The following is a 17,289-nucleotide window of genomic DNA, read 5'->3' on the forward strand; positions in this document are numbered from 1 at the left end:
CAGTTCAGTTGAAGAGGACTGGATGCCTCTAAAAATGCCAATCACAGATTTTGAACAGACAAACATGGGTATAAGGAAGGTATCTGTGAAGAAACCTTGAGCGACAGAATAAATATTCCATGTTGTTGTTGTGGTTTTCAGTCCTGAGACTGGTTTGATGCAACTCTCCATGCTAATCTACGTATCCTGTGCAAGCTCCTTCATCTCCCAGTACCTACTGCAACCTACATCCTTCTGAATCTGCTTAGTGTATTCATCTCTTGGTCTCCCAGTACCTACTGCAACCTACATCCTTCTGAATCTGCTTAGTGTATTCATCTCTTGGTCTCCCTCTACGATTTTTACCCTCCACGCTGCCCTCCAGTGCTAAATTTGTGATCCCTTGATGCCTCAAAACATGTCCTACCAACCGATCCCTTCTTCTAGTCAAGTTGTGCCACAAACTTCTCTTCTCCCCAATCCTTTTCAGTACCTCATCATTAGTTACGTGATCTACCCACCTAATCTTCAACATTCTTCTGTAGCACCGCATTTCGAAAGCTTCTATTCTCTTCTTGTCCAAACTATTTATTGTCCATGTTTCACTTCCATACGTGGCTACACTCGATACAAATACTTTCAGAAACGACTTCCGGACACTTAAATCTATACTTGATGTTAACAAATTTCTCTTCTTCAGAAACGCTTTCCTTGCCATTGCCAGTCTACAGTTTATGTCCTCTCTACTTCGACCATCTTCAGTTATTTTGCTCCCCAAATAGCAAAACTCCTTTACCACTTTAAGTGTCTCATTTCCTAGTCTAATTCCCTCAGCATCACTTGACTTAATTCGACTACATTCCATTATCCTCATTTTGCTTTTGTTGATGTTCATCTTATATCATCCTTTCAAGACACTGTCCATTCCGTTCAACTGTTCTTCCAAGTCCTTTGCTGTCTCTGACAGAATTACAATGTCATGGGCGAACCTCAAAGTTTTTTTTCTTCTCCATGGATTTTAATGCCTACTCCGAACTTTTCTTTTGTTTCCTTTACTGCTTGCTCAATATACAGATTGAATAACATCAGGGAGAGGCTACAACCCTGTCTCACTCCCTTCCCGACCACTGCTTCCCTTTCATGCCCCTTGACTCTTATAACTGCCATCTGGTTTCTGTACAAATTATAAATAGCCTTTCGCTCCCTGTATTTTACCCCTGCCACCTTTAGAATTTGAAAGAGAGTATTCCAGTTAACATTGTCAAAAGCTTTCTCGAAGTCTACAAATGCTAGAAATGTAGGTTTGCCTTTCCTTAATCTTTCTTCTAAGATAAGTTGTAAGGTCAGTATTGCATCACGTGTTCCAACATTTCTACGGAATCCAAACTGATCTTCCCCGAGGTCGGCTTCTACCAGTTTTTTCATTTGTCTGTAAATAATTCGCGTTAGTGTTTTGCAGCTGTGACTTATTAAACTTATTGTATTATATTCTTCTTGAAGTCTGAGGGTATTTCGCCTGTCTCGTACATCTTGCTCACCAGATGGTAGAGTTTTGTCAGGACTGGCTCTCCCAAGGCCGTCAGTAGTTCTAATGGAATGTTGTCTACTCCCGGGGCCTTGTTTCGACTCAGGTCTTTCAGTGCTCTGTCAAACTCTTCACGCAGTATCGTATCTCCCATTTCATCTTCATCTACATCCTCTTCCATTTCCATAATATTGTCCTCAAGTACATCGCCCTTGTATAGACCCTCTATATACTCCTTCTACCTTTCTGCTTTCCCCTCTTTGCTTAGAACTGGGTTTCCATCTGAGCTCTTGATATTCATACAAGTGGCTCTCTTTTCTCCAAAGGTCTCTTTAAATTTTCCTGTAGGCTGTATCCATCTTACCCCTAGTGAGATAAGCCTCTACATCCTTACATTTGTTCTCTAGCCATGCCTGCTTATCCGTTTTGCACTTCCTGTCAATCTCATTTTTGAGACATTTGTATTCCTTTTTGCCTGCTTCATTTACTGCATTTTTATATTTTCTCCTTTCATCAATTAAATTCAATATTTCTTCTGTTACCCAAGGATTTCTACTAGCCCTCGTCTTTTTACCTACTTGATCCTCTGCTGCCTTCACTACTTCATCCCTCAGAGCTACCCATTCGTCTTCTACTGTATTTCTTTCCCCCATTCCTGTCAATTGTTCCCATATGCTGTCCCTGAAACTCTGTACAACCTCTGGTTTAGTCTGCCCCTCAGATCCTTTTTAAGGGGGCCAAAAATGGCGTAATCACAGGGAGAGAGGTCCAGACTGTATGGAGGGTAACCGTGAACCATTTGAATATCTGCAGGAGTGCTGTTACTGTGTTGGCCGTATGAAGCTTTGCATTATCGTGGAGCAGAATGACCCCACGGGTGAGATTGCCTCATTGTTTTGATTTGATCGCTTGATGGAGGGTGGTCAAGATTTGCGAGTAACGCTGGCCATTCACCGTTGTCCCGTGCTGCAGGAAGTGAATCAGAAGAGGGCCATCTTGGTCATAGAAGAATGTCAGCATAGGGGCAAATGATTCACCTTGGATGACGATGTCCAGCTGTACATGCGGGACTGATTAACATCACAGCCCTGGGAATTTTATGAGACAGTCATTCACTGCCTTGTGTCACAGTGGGACAAGTGTCTCAACAGACAGGGTCAATACTTCTAACATACAGGTTCTGGTTTCTGTAATTATGCGTCCGGCTCATTTCTCTTTGATCACCCTTTATAGATTTTTTGACCTCTAGAAAGTGTTCCATAGGTAAAATGGTACAAGGCATTTGAAACTCTGAGAAAAGTAGGAAAAACCTATGGGGTAAGACAGATGATATACAATATATACCATATTTTACGGACTATAAGACAGACTGTTTTCTTTGAAAAACTGCCTACAAAATTCAGTTTCATTTTATACTAAATTAATATAAAAATGTCCAGTGTTTGATTTAAAATTTCTGCCAGTCTTAAAAATGGCCGTATATTCAATGCCACAGGAAACCAATCTCTATCTTGCAACACTGGATTCAACTGGCAGCAGCAGTGCACCAGTGCAATGAACAAGAGTTGCGGGGATTCCCAGGCTTGCTAGCACTGTCTCCCTCCTGCCCCACCATCACAAACACAGAATGCTGCCTAGCCTGTGTGTCATTGTAGTCTACAGTGCCAGTGAACTTGAACTGAAAGTGATTTGTGTTATTGATAACAGTACAATATTTTTGTTAGTAGCTAGTTTCGTAATCATAAAAAAATAAAAGGTATTCATACGATGCAGGCCATAAATTGAAAGTAAAAGTATATGCGGAAGAACATGGAAACAGAGCAGCTGAGCAGCATTTTGGCCCTCCACCAACAGAAAAAAACCATTCATGATTGGCAGGCTAGTAAAGAATAACTGAAAAAAATGAGGAAGACTGAATGTGCAGATAGAGGACTGAATGCAAAATGGCCAAATCTGGAAGGTGATGCATTGAAATGGATTCAAGGACACTGTCAAAATGGCATTGGAATCAACACAAAAATGATTCAAACACACACCCTAATGCTAGCTCTATTGTGGAACTTATCCCCCTGCAGGTTCTGGGCTTAGAATAGGCCCGAGGTATTCCTGCCTGTCGTAAGAGGTGACTAAAAGGAGTCTCACTTGTTTCAGCCTTTATGTGATGGCCACCTGTGGGGTTTGACCTCCATTCTTCCAAATTTTTCTGAAGAGCGAGTCAGTTGGGGAAGGGCGCCTTACACGGTGCATTGTGTCCATCATGCACCGAGATCTTTAGCCCACTTTATTGTCGTGGATTTGCAGTTCTGCTCATTCTCCAGTTGTTGGGTCAGGTGCCATTTCCTCCATCCAATGTGTGGTATCTTCTTCTGCACTGATGCTGATCATGGACTTCTTTGCACTTTATGTCCAGCAAGGTAGCCAGTCCTTTCTGGTGGGACCCCCATGCACCCTATTGGTTGTAACCCCGACTACACAGGGTCGCTCTGCTGATGCCTGCACCGTTAACTCCCCACGTATGCCAAGGAGTAGATGCCCATCTCCCTAATGCATCGGGACTCCCGGCAATGGCCATCGTGCCAGGTGCTTTGCTTTGTTGAGGCCGGGTGGCACCCTTGGGAAGGGCCCCTGGTCGGAGTGGGTGGCATCAGAGTGGATGTCATGCCATGAAGTGTAGTACATCATCTCTTGCTGGTGGTCCAACAGCAGCAGTCTCTAAGCAGTCGAGGCCTAACTTTAATGCAAAGAAGTACGACTCCCAATCATTCCCCTCCTTGGCCACACCATGGGAGGATTGCCAGGCTAAGGTTGGCAGCGAACCTTATTCGCCCCAGTACCTCATATGTATGAGAGCTGATGGAGAATCTTTCATGTCAATGAAGTGTCAGTTTTTTGTGGAGCATTTAGAGGACAAGTGTGGGGAAGTGGAGGGATTGTCCAAAATGCAATCTGGGTCAGTCTTGATAAAAATAGCATGCTCTGCCCAGTCACGGGCATTACTCACCTGTGACAAGCTTGGGTATGTTTCTGTTTCCATCACAACTCATAAGAGCTTAAATATGATCCATGGTATTATATTCCACAGGGACCTTCTTTTGCAGTCTGAAGATGAGCTGCGCACCAACTTAGAGCAACGAGGTGTTCATTTCGTCCGGTGCATCCATCGGGGTCCGAGGGATAATCACGTTGTCACCGGTGCCTCCATCTTGGCCTCCAAGGGTGACACATTACCTGAAAAGGTCAAGGTGATGGTATACCACTGTGATGTGAAACCATATATCCCTCCCCTGATGCGGTGCTTTAAGTACTGGAATTTCGGTCATATGTCTTCCACCTGTACTTCCAGTGTCAGCTGTTGAGATTGTGGATGCCCTTCACATCCCAATACTCCATGTGCCCCGCCTCCCATCTATGTCAACTTAGGAGAGCACCATTCCCCTTGCTCGCCGGACTGCAGGATTCTACAGAAAGAAAGGAAAATCATGGAGTACAAGACCCTGGACCGACAGATCTACAATTAGGCTAAGAGGAAATTTAAGATCCTTTGTGTATGACATCCACTTACGTGCTGCTAAGACAATGGGTCTTGCACCTTCAGTTCTGCAGTGGATAGTTGGCTCTCAGAGCTGCAAGACTCCACCTGGCCCCTTGATGGTGGGGGCACTTCTATCCTTGTCACTCCTGCACCATCCACTTCAGGAGTGACACTCCCCCAACCATCGCGGACATCAGTCCCCACTTCCCAGTTGGATAAGCATAAGTCTTCTTTGGCTCCTCTCACTAGGAAGGGGTCCCTTGGATCACTCTCATCCCAGGTTCCTACCAGTGGCAAAGCAAACACCTGCCAGTGGCTGAAGCACCCACAGGCAGCTGGTCGTAGGGCTTCACAGTCCTCCTCAGTCCATGAGACTGAATCAGTAAAGCCCTCCCAGCCTAAGGAGCATTGAGAGAAATCAAAAAAGAAAAAGACCCCCAAGAACCAAGACATTGCGGTGGCATCCATGCCATCGCTACCTAAGAGCTCTGCATCTGAGAGTGAAGTGGAAATTCTGGCATCTGCTGAGGACCTAGATCTCACTGTGCCCCCAGAGACAATGCATCTTAATCGCACAGGTACTTAATCGGTGGCAGCAGGCGACCCAGAGGTGTAAACTGCCTCATTGAGCATTTCATGCCTTCCCAGCCTCATGATAATGTCATCCTTCAGTGGAATTGCTGCAGTTTCTTCCACCACCTCGCTGAGCTACAGCAAATTCTGTTAAGCCTTACACCTGCTTTCTGCAGACCCCTGCCCTTTTCGGCTATAGGGGATGATATAAAAACAACAGCGAATATAATAGTGTGTCAGGTGGAGTTTGCGTCTATGTCTTGAACTCGCTATGTAGTGAACCTGTGCCCCATCAAACTCCTCTTGAAGCTGTTGCTGTCAGGATAAGGACAACGCAAGAAATAACTGTCTGCAACATATATCTTCCTCCAGATGGTGCAGTACTCGTGAAGTACTGGCTGCACTGATTCATCAACTCCCTAAACCTTTCCTACTTTTGGGAGATTTTAGCACCAATAACCCCTTGTGTGGTGGTGCCATGCTTACTGGCCGAGGTACAGATGTCAAAAATTTACTGTCTCAGCTCAACCTCTGCCTCCTAAATACTGGAGCCCCCACATACAGGGTTATTACAAATGACTGAAGCGATTTCACAGCTCTACAATAACTTTATTATTTGAGATATTTTCACAATGCTTTGCACACACATACAAAAACTCAAAAAGATTTTTTAGGCATTCACAAATGTTCGATATGTGCCCCTTTAGTGATCCGGCAGACATCAAGCCGATAATCAAGTTCCTCCCACACTCGGCGCAGCATGTCCCCATCAATGAGTTCGAAAGCATAGTTGATGCGAGCTCACAGTTCTGGCACGTTTCTTGGTAGAGGAGGTTTAAACACTGAATCTTTCACATAAGCCCACAGAAAGAAATCGCATGGGGTTAAGTCGGGAGAGCGTGGAGGCCATGACATGAATTGCTGATCATGATCTCCACCACGACCGATCCATCGGTTTTCCAATCTCCTGTTTAAGAAATGCCGAACATCATGATGGAAGTGCGGTGGAGCACCATCCTGTTGAAAGATGAAGTCCGCACTGTCGGTCTCCAGTTGTGGCATGAGCCAATTTTCCAGCATGTCTAGATAAACGTGGCCTGTAACGTTTTTTTCGCAGAAGAAAAAGGGGCCGTAAACTTTAAAACGTGAGATTGCACAAAATACATTAACTTTTGGTGAATTGCGAATTTGCTGCACGAATGCGTGAGGATTCTCTACCGCCCAGATTCGCACATTGTGTCTGTTCACTTGACCATTAAGAAAAGATGTTGCTTCATCACTGAAAACAAGTTTCGCACTGAACGCATCCTCTTCCATGAGCTGTTGCAACCGCGCTAAAATTCAAAGCGTTTGACTTTGTCATCGGGTGTCAGGGCTTGTAGCTATTGTAAACCGTAAGGCTTCTGCTTTAGCCTTTTCCGTAAGATTTTCCAAACCGTCAGCCGTGGTACATTTAGCTCCCTGCTTGCATTATTCGTCGACTTCCGCGGGCTACGCGTGAAACTTGCCCGCACGCGTTCAACCGTTTCTTCGCTCACTGCAGGCCGACCCGTTGATTTCCCCTTACAGAGGCATCCAGAAGCTTTAAACTGTGCATACCATCGCCGAATGGAGTTAGCAGTTGGTGGATCTTTGTTGAACTTCGTCCTGAAGTGTCGTTGCACTGTTATGACTGACTGATGTGAGTGCATTTCAAGCACGACATACGCTTTCTCGGCTCCTGTCGCCATTTTGTCTCACTGCGCTCTCGAGCGCTCTGGCGGCAGAAACCTGAAGTGCGGCTTCAGCCGAACAAAACTTTATGAGTTTTTCTACGTATCTGTAGTGTGTCGTGACCGTATGTCAATGAATGGAGCTACAGTGAATTTATGAAATCGCTTCAATCATTTGTAATAGCCCTGTATTTTAGTGTGGCTCATGGTACTTACGCAGCCATTGATTTATCACTTTGCAGCCCAGGTCTTCTCCCATCTCTCCACTGGAGAGCCCACAATGACTTGTGTGGTAGTGACTACTTCCTCATGCCCATGGACGCCTACCCAGATGGGCTTTAAACAATGCAGACTAGGAAGCTTTCACCTCTGCCATCACCGTTGAATCTTTCCCACACAGTAACATCGATGTGATGGTTGAGCGAGTCACCAGGACAGTCATTTCTGCGGCAGAAAACACAATCCTTGTTCCTTAGTGTGCCCCCGGCAAAAGACAGTACCTTGGTGGTAGGCGGAAATTGCTGAGGCTGTTAAAGAGTGTAGGCGGACTCTTCAGCAACATAAGTGGCACCATTCCCTGGAGCACCTAATTGCTTTTAAATGGCTCTGTGCCCACATTCGCCAGCTTATAAAAAGATGGAAACTGGGATGTTGGGAGAGGTACGTCTCGACCATTGGGTTCCATACGTCACCTTCCCAAGTCTGGACAAAGATCAGATGTGTTTTTGGGTACCAGACCCCCCCCCCCCCCAACAGGTGTCCCTAGCGTTAACATAAAAGGAATGTTATCTACTGACAAAAACACAATTCCCGAGCCTCCGTGTTGGAGAATTACCCCCCCAGCCTTTTGCACCATCAAATGTTGGTTGAAAGGAAAGGTCCTCTTGTTCACTACACACCACTGTGAATCCTATAACTCCCCATTTACAGAGTGGGAGCTCCTCAGCACCCTTGCACTTCACCCCAACACAGCTCCTGGGCCAGATCGGAACCACAGTCAGTTGATTAATCATCTCCCATCAGACAAAAAGCGACATCTCCTCGTCATCTTCAACCGGATCTGGTGCAATTGCGTCTTTCTATCAAAATGGCAGGAGAGCACCATCATTCTAGTGCTCAAAACCTGCTTGATGTGGATATATATCAGCCCATATCAGCCTCACCAACATTCTTTGTCAGCTGTAAAACATATGGTGTGTCGGCAATTGGGTTTGGTCCTGGAGTCATGTGGCCTGCTGGCTCCATGCCAGGGCAGTTTCCACCAGGATTGCTCTACCACTGATAATCTTGTGTCCCTCGAGTCTGCCATCCGAACAGCCTTTTCCAGATGCCATCACCTGGTTGCTGTCTTTTTTGATTTATGGAAAGCGTATGACACAACCTGGCGACTTCATATCCTTGCCACTTTATATGAGTGGGGTCTGTGGGCCCCTTTCCCAGTTTATATCCAAAATTTCCTGTCGCTCCATACTTTCCGTGACCAAGTTGGTGCCTCTCATAGTTCCACCCATATCCAGGAGAATGCGGTCCTGCAGGGCTCTATTGAGTGTATCTCTGTTAACAGCTTAGGAGCAGCTGTGCCCTACAGCATCCCTCTCATCTTCTCTGTATGCAGACGACTTTTGCATTTCGTACTGCTCCTCCAATACTAGTGTTGCTGAGCGGAGCCTACAGGGAGCCATCCACAAGGCACAGTCATGGGCTCTAGCCCATGCCTTCCAGTATTCAGCCACAAAGTCGTGTGTCATGCACTTCTGTCGGCATTGTGCCGTTCATCCGGAACCAGAACTTTACCTTAAAGATGATCCACTCATTGTCGTGGAGCCATATCGATTCTTAGGACTGGTTTTTGATGCCCAATTGATCTGACTTCCTCACCTTTGTCAGCTTAAATGGAAGTGCTGGCAGCACCTCAATGCCCTCCACTGCCTAAACGACACCAACTGATGTGCAGATTTTTCTACACTGCTGCTGCTCTACAGCACCTTTGTTCAATCCCACCTTGACTATGGGAGTCTGTTTTATGGTTCGGTGGTGCCCTCATTGTTGCTTTTATTCGACCCAGTGCACCACTGTGGTGTTCGACTAGCAACGAGAGCTTTTAGGACGTGTCCGGTGACCAGCGTCCTGATGGAGGCCGGAGTCCATCCATTGAAAGTTAGCCGTGCTCAACTGCTCGTCAGTTGTGTTTCACACATTTGTAGTTCACCTGAGCATCTGAATTACCATCTCCTTTTCCCACCCACGGCGGTCCATCTCCTACATCAGCAGCCCAGGTCAGGGCTTACAATCATAGTTCGTACCCGATCCCTACTGTGTGAACTAGAGTCCTTTCCTTTATCATCTCCCCTCTGGGTCCATCCACGTACACCTCCGTGGTGTATACCTAGGCCACAGCTTCATCTGGACCTCTCGCATGGGCCTAAGGACTCAGTTACTCCCGCAGCTCTCTGCTGTCACTTCCTCTCGATTCCTGTCATGTCCCGGGGCACTGAAGTGGTTTACACCGATGGCTCAATGGCTGATGGTCATGGCTTTGCCTGTGTTCACAGAGGGCATATTGAGCAGCACTCCTTGCCAGATGGCTGCAGTGTTTTCACTGCAGAGTTGGTGGCTATATCTTGTGCTCTTGAGCACACCCGCTCATGCCCTGGGGAGTCGTTTTTCTCTGTACTGATTCCTTGAGTAGTCTCCAAGCTATCAACGAGTGCTACCCTTGCCATCCTTTGGTCGCGACCATCCAGGAGTCCACATATGCCCTGGAACAGTCCAGTCATTTAGTGATGTTTGTCTGGGTCCCAGGTCACATTGGTATTCCAGGAAATGAACTAGCCAACTGGCTGGCCAAACAGGCCAAGCAGAAACCGCTTCTGGAGATCAGCATCCGCATAACTGACCTGCATTCATTATTACACCGCAAGGTTTTTCAGCTTTGGGAGACAGAATGGCATAACCTCAGTACGTACAACAAACTGCGTGTCATTAAGGAGACTACACATGTGTGGAAGTCTTCCATGCGAGCCTCTTGCAAGGACTCTGAGGTTCTCTGCCGGCTCTGCATTGGCCATACGTGGCTAACACATGATTACATCCTCCGTCGCGAGGACCCACCTCGGTGTCACTGTGGCACACCTATGACTGTCGTCCACATCTTGCTGGACTGCCCAATTTTAGCTGCTCTGCGGCAGACTTTTAACCTTCCCAGCACCATACCTTCGGTGTTTGGCGGCAATGCCTCAACAGCAGATTTAGTTTTACATTTTATTCATGAGGGGAGTTTTTATCATACCATCTAAAGGCAGGTGTTTGGCCTTCTCTCCGGGGCCTCCACCCTCCTTCCATTTTAACTCTCTGTCACCCTTTCTTTGTGTTTGTTTGTCCTGGAGGTCATCTTTTCCCTTTGTGTGTTCATCTTGCCTTTTCTTTTGGGGTGGACATACTTTTTCTTGTGGTGTACATTTTCCCTGTTTTTTGTTCATTCTATTTTTTTTTTTTTTTTCTTTTTAGGTGTGGTTCCGCATTCCTTTTCCTCCTTTTACTTTCCCAAACATACTTTGGGTGGTGTTTCACCTTGAGCCTTGTTTGTGTCAGGAAGAAGGGACTGTGACCGTGTAGTTTGGTTTCTTTATACCTCAAACCAACCAACCAACCAACCAACCAGTGGAACTTAATAGGGTATAAGGATGGAGTTGGTTGGTGCTACAGGTTCATGAAGCATCTTGGACTTAACATGTGAACCAAAACCAAAATATCTCAGAAAATCCCACAAGAGTGTGAAGAGAAAATATTATCTTTCAATCACTTATTTATTCAACGTTGAATGAAAACCAGTGTGAAACTAAGCCAAATAGCAAATATGGACAAAAATCCTCTGGCATTTGATAAGCCGAGTTACAGAACAGCTGCCATGAAAGGTGCTAAAACTGTAACTATAAAGCAAACAATGGAAAATCCAGGTTGGAATGTAACAATATTAAGAAAAGGAAAGTTGCCACTCACCATATAGTGGAGACACCAAGTCACAGGTAGGCACAGCCACACAATGTGGCTACAGTTGCCTTAGACTGCAGTCATGTGTGTGTGAGTTGTGCTTGAGTGAGTGAGTGTGTGTGTGTGTGTGTGTGTGTGTGTGTGTGTGTGTGTGTGTGTGTGTGTGGTTGTGGTATATTTTTGACGAAGGCCTAATGGGCTGAAAGCTTTATTTGGAACAGCCTTTTTGTTGTGCCTATCTATTACTCAGCTTCTCTGCTGTATGGTGAGTGACAACTTTCCTTTTCATAATATTGTAACTATAAAGCAAGTGGACATGAAAAAATGCACTACACTGTTGTCTTTTCATGTTATTCTTATGGTACTAAACTTAATCCATTGATCATTTTCAAGTGCCAAACAATGCCAAAACCTTTTGAAATACTGCTAGGTGGTGGTGTTCATGTACATGACAAGGGATGGAGGGACGATGCTGGTATGAAATTATGGTTTAACGGAGTGTGGGAGAGAAGGAACAGTGCTCTAGATCAGTTTAGTAGTCATTTGAAAAATTCTGTGAAAGAGAAATTGAGATGGGAAATACAGAGCTTGCTGTTATTCTGGGACAACTTACTTCACAATTGCAACTTCTTAATGTCTTGATTAATAAAACCATTTAAAGTGTATACGGTAGAAGAGGGGGGGGGGGGGGGGGGAGGAGAACGATGAAATTTCAAGGTTAAAAAGTTGTCCTCTACAGGGAGAACTTCTAAAACTATTTGGATGCAACATAGCACCAAGTGCAGTCTACACAGTAATGTGACCAATGGAAGAGATGAAAACTGTCTTTGTTCAATATAAAATGTCAAATCAAAACATCCTCCACCATCTAAATTTGCAGTTTCATTTTATTTGAGCTACAAGCATTACATTACACCATTTTCAGGTCATCTGACTGATATATAGGAAGAATCCCACCTCTTGTACAATAGAAATAGGAGCCAGCATATAGTCACTGGTATCCATAGACTTCTTAACGCTGTTGATCATTACTTGCACCAACCAACCCAAAAATGTAGGGTGCAGAACACCTTTTATTTGATGTTGATTATGCTCATGGACATTAAAAGTAAAAAGCAATAAATTAATGAAGTAAATCCATTAAAACAAAAATTTATAAGCAATGGGCAAACAAAGTGCTATAGATGTCATCAAAAAAGAGTAAGTAGATTTTTTCTCCACTTTTAGGAAAATGAAACTGGCATATTGGGGTGGTCATTTTTATTGAAGAAAGGGATTTTCTATAACTACCAGTATTTTTATGTTTTAAATTTTAGTGTCATCCTTATATCACTGGAATATAATAATTTCTGTGTACATTTTCTACCTACATTTCATAACTCTTTGTTTATCCTGGGTGTAATGATTTGAGGATATCATTTCAAATTGTCGAATAAAAAAAGTTAATGTCCATATTCACTTTGATAATACCATAAGTGCATACACTATTTAAATATGCATAACGTTTAGATATCAAAGGAATATCCCGTAAATGTACTAAGTGATTATTACCAATTGAGATACAGTTGGTCTTATATACTTCCCATCAAAATTAGTGCTTGGAGCACTACAAATTTTCAGTTTCACTTAACCAGTTATTTCAAAACTGGCAGCTTTAGTATCTTGCTCCCTCTTTGACAAATTTCTCCAGATAGCTGGATGTGATGTGAAACATTGCTGTGATTGGTCATTGCCACTACCATGCATTAAAGAAGTCACATGTGCATGTTGTTGGTGACTGGACACAGAGAGCAGTAAAAAATACAAAACACTATTGTGTCTGCAAAGGTACATCATTATTCTTGCTCAGGCAGTTGGACACTAATTCCTGGTTGGGGACCAAGTGTTTTCTCTTGTAATAATATTTTTGGCAACATCTTTATAATGGTCTGTAAACTGATGCCACTGCTATATAATAGTTAGGTGATCCCAAGAGAGTACTTATGATTTATAAAAGAGTTTTGCAGGCATTCTTGCTGAAAAAGTTGGTTGTGTTACATCAGATCTCTTAAAATGACACATGCTTTCCAAGTGAACTTGCAATGTTAGGAAGCAATATGTCACTATCTGGCCTGCCAGTGTTCAGTTTTTAAGTCTGTGCCTACAAATGCATTCCCAACTGTGATTTTTTTTTCTACTCCAGATGTCAACTTCATAAAAGGAACAGCTATATTACAAATCTAGAAATCCTGTAACAGCTAGTGACCTTCCAAATTGCGTCACTGGAATCATTCCCATGAGATTTTAGTTCTAGTATTGATGGCGACAATTGGAAGCTGTGAAGGTTTTAAAAAAATGTGGTATGGAACCAGAGTCTGAAACAAATTGTACAGCCACATGTATACAACTACAGAGAAGTCTTTCAATTTTCCTAGTTGTGTGCTCATTTATTAAGTTCCCACTTCGGAAATATTTCCATGTTAGGTTCCTTATCCCCCTTTTAAATAATACCAATATTTATGTTTTGTTTTTATAGCAAGTCAGCATTTGAATAAAACCATTGAGCTTACAAGAATACACCTTTTTAACATTGTAACACAGTTCAGAGCTATATTCAGTGATGAAGAACCTATTCTTCCATCTCCGAGAGACCAAAATGTAAATGAAACTTCTATTTTTTATTCTTGGATAACAGAGAAGGTGAGTACGTCACTCCTTACATCATAAATTTTAACTTTTCAATAAAACTAACAATATATAAAAATATATTTGATTTTTTGTAGATTCACAATTTTTTGAACACCCTAGAGAGGGACGTGGATCGTGCCAATACTTCTTTAGACTCTGTTCTGGGTCAGTGTATGTATTTTGGATTATCATTCAGCAGAGTTGGTGCAGATTTCAGGGGTCTGCTAGCACCCGTTTTTATTAAAACAGTCACACAGAATTTTGAGAAGGCAGTTCGTAAAGCAAATAAAAAATTTGAACAGGACATGGAGTCTTTTACAGTTTCTAAAACACCATCAAATGTAAGAACTTCTCCATCTCCTACCACAGGAAAACAGGTAATAATGACATAGGCATTGTCGATATAAGAATCTGTGCTATTTAGAAACATATGAGTGAATCTAAATTTATTTGCAGGATCATCCACCAGAAAGTCTGATAGAATTTTATCCCCTTGCTGAATACTGTAATGGTCTGCTGTCTGCACTAAATGAATTAAGATTGTGTGCACCTATTGCTGTTGCAAATAGCATTACAAAATGCCTGCAAGAGTCTCTTGGTAGTGCGGTCAAGACCATTCTTGGATATCACAAGCAGGAACAAGGAACGCTACTTCCCGCTGAAAGAGAGACATTCAGCAGATTTTGTTGTTGTCTGACTGAGGACTTGTTTCCTCATTTACAGAGGTGCCTGCATGCAATATTTCCACCAGCAACATTGGCAACACATTTGGGTGTATCAGTGCAGCAAATACAAAAAGAGGTGAGTGTGCTTATATAATGCTCTATTAGATTATTTATTGCTTCTGTAAAATCATATTAGAAATGTATTTAATTTTTTTATAACAATATATCTTTTGACTGACCAGATGTTTTTCTCTGTTTCTTCCTGTTTTATGCTGATCTTTTCATCTCTATGTACATACTAGACCTGATGTACTCTATGTTATGTTTCAAAGTTTGTGTGTTTTGTCTGACACTAGCACTTTCCCCATCTTCCTCTCTGCCCACTACTATTCTAACTGTAGCACAGACACTTCAGTAACTTCCAGTTTCTTTTGATTACAGTGGTACATACTTCGTACCCATACTAAACCATTCACTATAACCACACTCATGACCTCCTCTGTTCCATTTTGATATTTGACCACGGTAGAGATCATTTCTTGAAGATAGCTTTCTTTGTCTGCAGCAGTCTACATCTGGTATCTTCCTTGTTCACCTATCTTCTATAGCCCTGCTCCTTAGACAGTCTTTTATTTATTTATTTACTTTCAACTACTTTATCTTGCCGGATTTGTGCATTTGCTACATTAATGTACTTGGTAACATTGTTCCCAATCTTGTAGTAAAATAATTTCTTTTATATTTTAGTTTACACGATTGTTTGTTATATCTGATGTTGTGAATGGACAGTCATGTGGCACAGGTCACAAAAACTGTATTGTGTATTTGCCATGAGGAGGTTCTCTGCAGAATTTGTGAAGAAAGGAACATATGGGAAGTACTGACAAGAAGAAGGGTCAGGATGATGGGACATTCATTAAGACATCGGGAGCAACGTCCATGGTTCTAGAGGGAGCTTGCTCACTCACTCAACTAACTAACTAACTAACTCTGGTTATGCCCTTAGAAGTACTATGATCACACTTCAAAGCAAGCTCTGTTTATGCTGGGCTCCTAGGATTTCTTAGTTTCATATCATTACTGGCAAGATTAGCTTTTGACACATATCTCCATGTGGGTTGAAATTGCTGCTCACATGTACAATATTTCTTGACTTTATTTTTCAGGGACTGACATTCCTAGATCGAATGGCAGTTGTGGAACCCATCCGACACCTTTTGCCTTTGCGAGTGAGTTCAACATCAGTTACTCAGAAACTTCTTACCACAGCAGGTTCAGAAGAAACTGAAAACGTTATAGAGAAAAGTACAGAAACCCAAGATGATGATTCGAGTTCAGTGCCAGATACTACACCGACTGACATGACTCAAGAAACCACCGGTTCTATACAACAAAATGATGATGAAAAGAAGACTTAGCAGACTCACGTTGTTTGAGTCAATGTATACGGACACAAACTGTTTTCTTTACCAGAGTATAATACAGTATCCATATGCTATTCTGTGCGACATATCAAATACAAGGAATGGAAGGGAGATATAAGTACATGAAAATAAACATTTACAATTATGAGATGCATTAGCAAAGTCGTAATTAAGTCATGGTGCTATTAAACAAAGAGTAGTTTACAATGTAGGCTGATAAATTATGTCCTCTGTAGAAACTTACATAAGTAGTTATTACTAAGATATGTCTGCAGGAAAAAGAAGATATGGATGCAATCGAAGGCTGACCTGTGGCCAAAGAAAGAAAACAAAAGAAAGTGTGAGAGAGTGAGGGGGGGGGGGCCTTGAAATCAGTCTCCTACCCTATTTCACTCACCAGCTCTTTGTGCATTGTACAGATAATACATTTGACATGTTGCCTAAGACTTTATTTATTGAGGATACATATTTAGTATCTACATGTGTTCCTGATTTGCAAAACTAAAACTTGTCAGAATATTGTTGTATGGATTCAAACAAAAACAAAAAACATGTTGCTTTCCAGATTGCCTTGTATTTATTTCTTTTCCTCTCATGTTACTGTGATTTTGCCACGTAGAATTACTGCAGTAGAGACAAATGTATGTGCACAACATCAGATTGATGACTGTAAATCAGTAGCATAAGTTCATAACAATTTATTGCTGACATTCCACTGGAAGTTAATATTAAGAAAATATATTTCTTGACGGCAAAATGATTTAGTTCTCCTTCCAGTGATAAATCAAATTGAATTTTGGAATAACTGGGCATGATAGAGCCTTTCTATACTTTAATACAGAATGTTACTACAGTTTTTTTTTTCTTTCTTCTTCTTCTTCTCATTTTTTTTTTTTTTTTTTTTTTTTTTTTTTTTTTTTTTTTTTTTTAAATGTAAAATCATCACATAATGTTAGCACAGTCATATGAATGTGCAGCTAAACAGTGACACTCAACAGACTAAAAAAATCTTACCTCAATATTGCTTCTCATCAGATGCACTGATACTGATTGTTACAGCATTATTATTGAGAGATGAAATTTATCTTGCCTTTATCACATATATCTTTAATTCTGGAAAGGTAAGGATTTGTATGTAATTCAGTTCATTACTGTGGAAATTCTAAGTCTTTATCCCTCATATATATGCAGCACAAGACATAAAACAAAACATTACTACTGA

The 17,289-nt window shown here is 42.3% G+C and overlaps 1 protein-coding gene across 1 annotated transcript in view; it reads left to right on the plus strand.

The window, feature by feature from the left end:
- LOC126195179 (conserved oligomeric Golgi complex subunit 8) overlaps window positions 1-16,738 on the plus strand; it is a 42,780-nt gene extending 26,042 nt beyond the window's left edge. The window contains exons 6-9 of the mRNA XM_049933691.1: window positions 13,827-13,990; window positions 14,074-14,355; window positions 14,435-14,779; window positions 15,810-16,738. Coding sequence (XP_049789648.1) covers window positions 13,827-13,990; window positions 14,074-14,355; window positions 14,435-14,779; window positions 15,810-16,061 — 1,043 coding nt within the window. The 3' untranslated portion in view covers window positions 16,062-16,738. The remainder of the gene's footprint in view (window positions 1-13,826; window positions 13,991-14,073; window positions 14,356-14,434; window positions 14,780-15,809) is intronic.
- The last annotated feature ends 551 nt before the right edge of the window (window positions 16,739-17,289 follow it).

The sequence above is a fragment of the Schistocerca nitens genome, chromosome 7, assembly GCF_023898315.1.
Source record: "Schistocerca nitens isolate TAMUIC-IGC-003100 chromosome 7, iqSchNite1.1, whole genome shotgun sequence".
In the NCBI taxonomy this organism is placed as follows: domain Eukaryota; kingdom Metazoa; phylum Arthropoda; class Insecta; order Orthoptera; family Acrididae; genus Schistocerca; species Schistocerca nitens.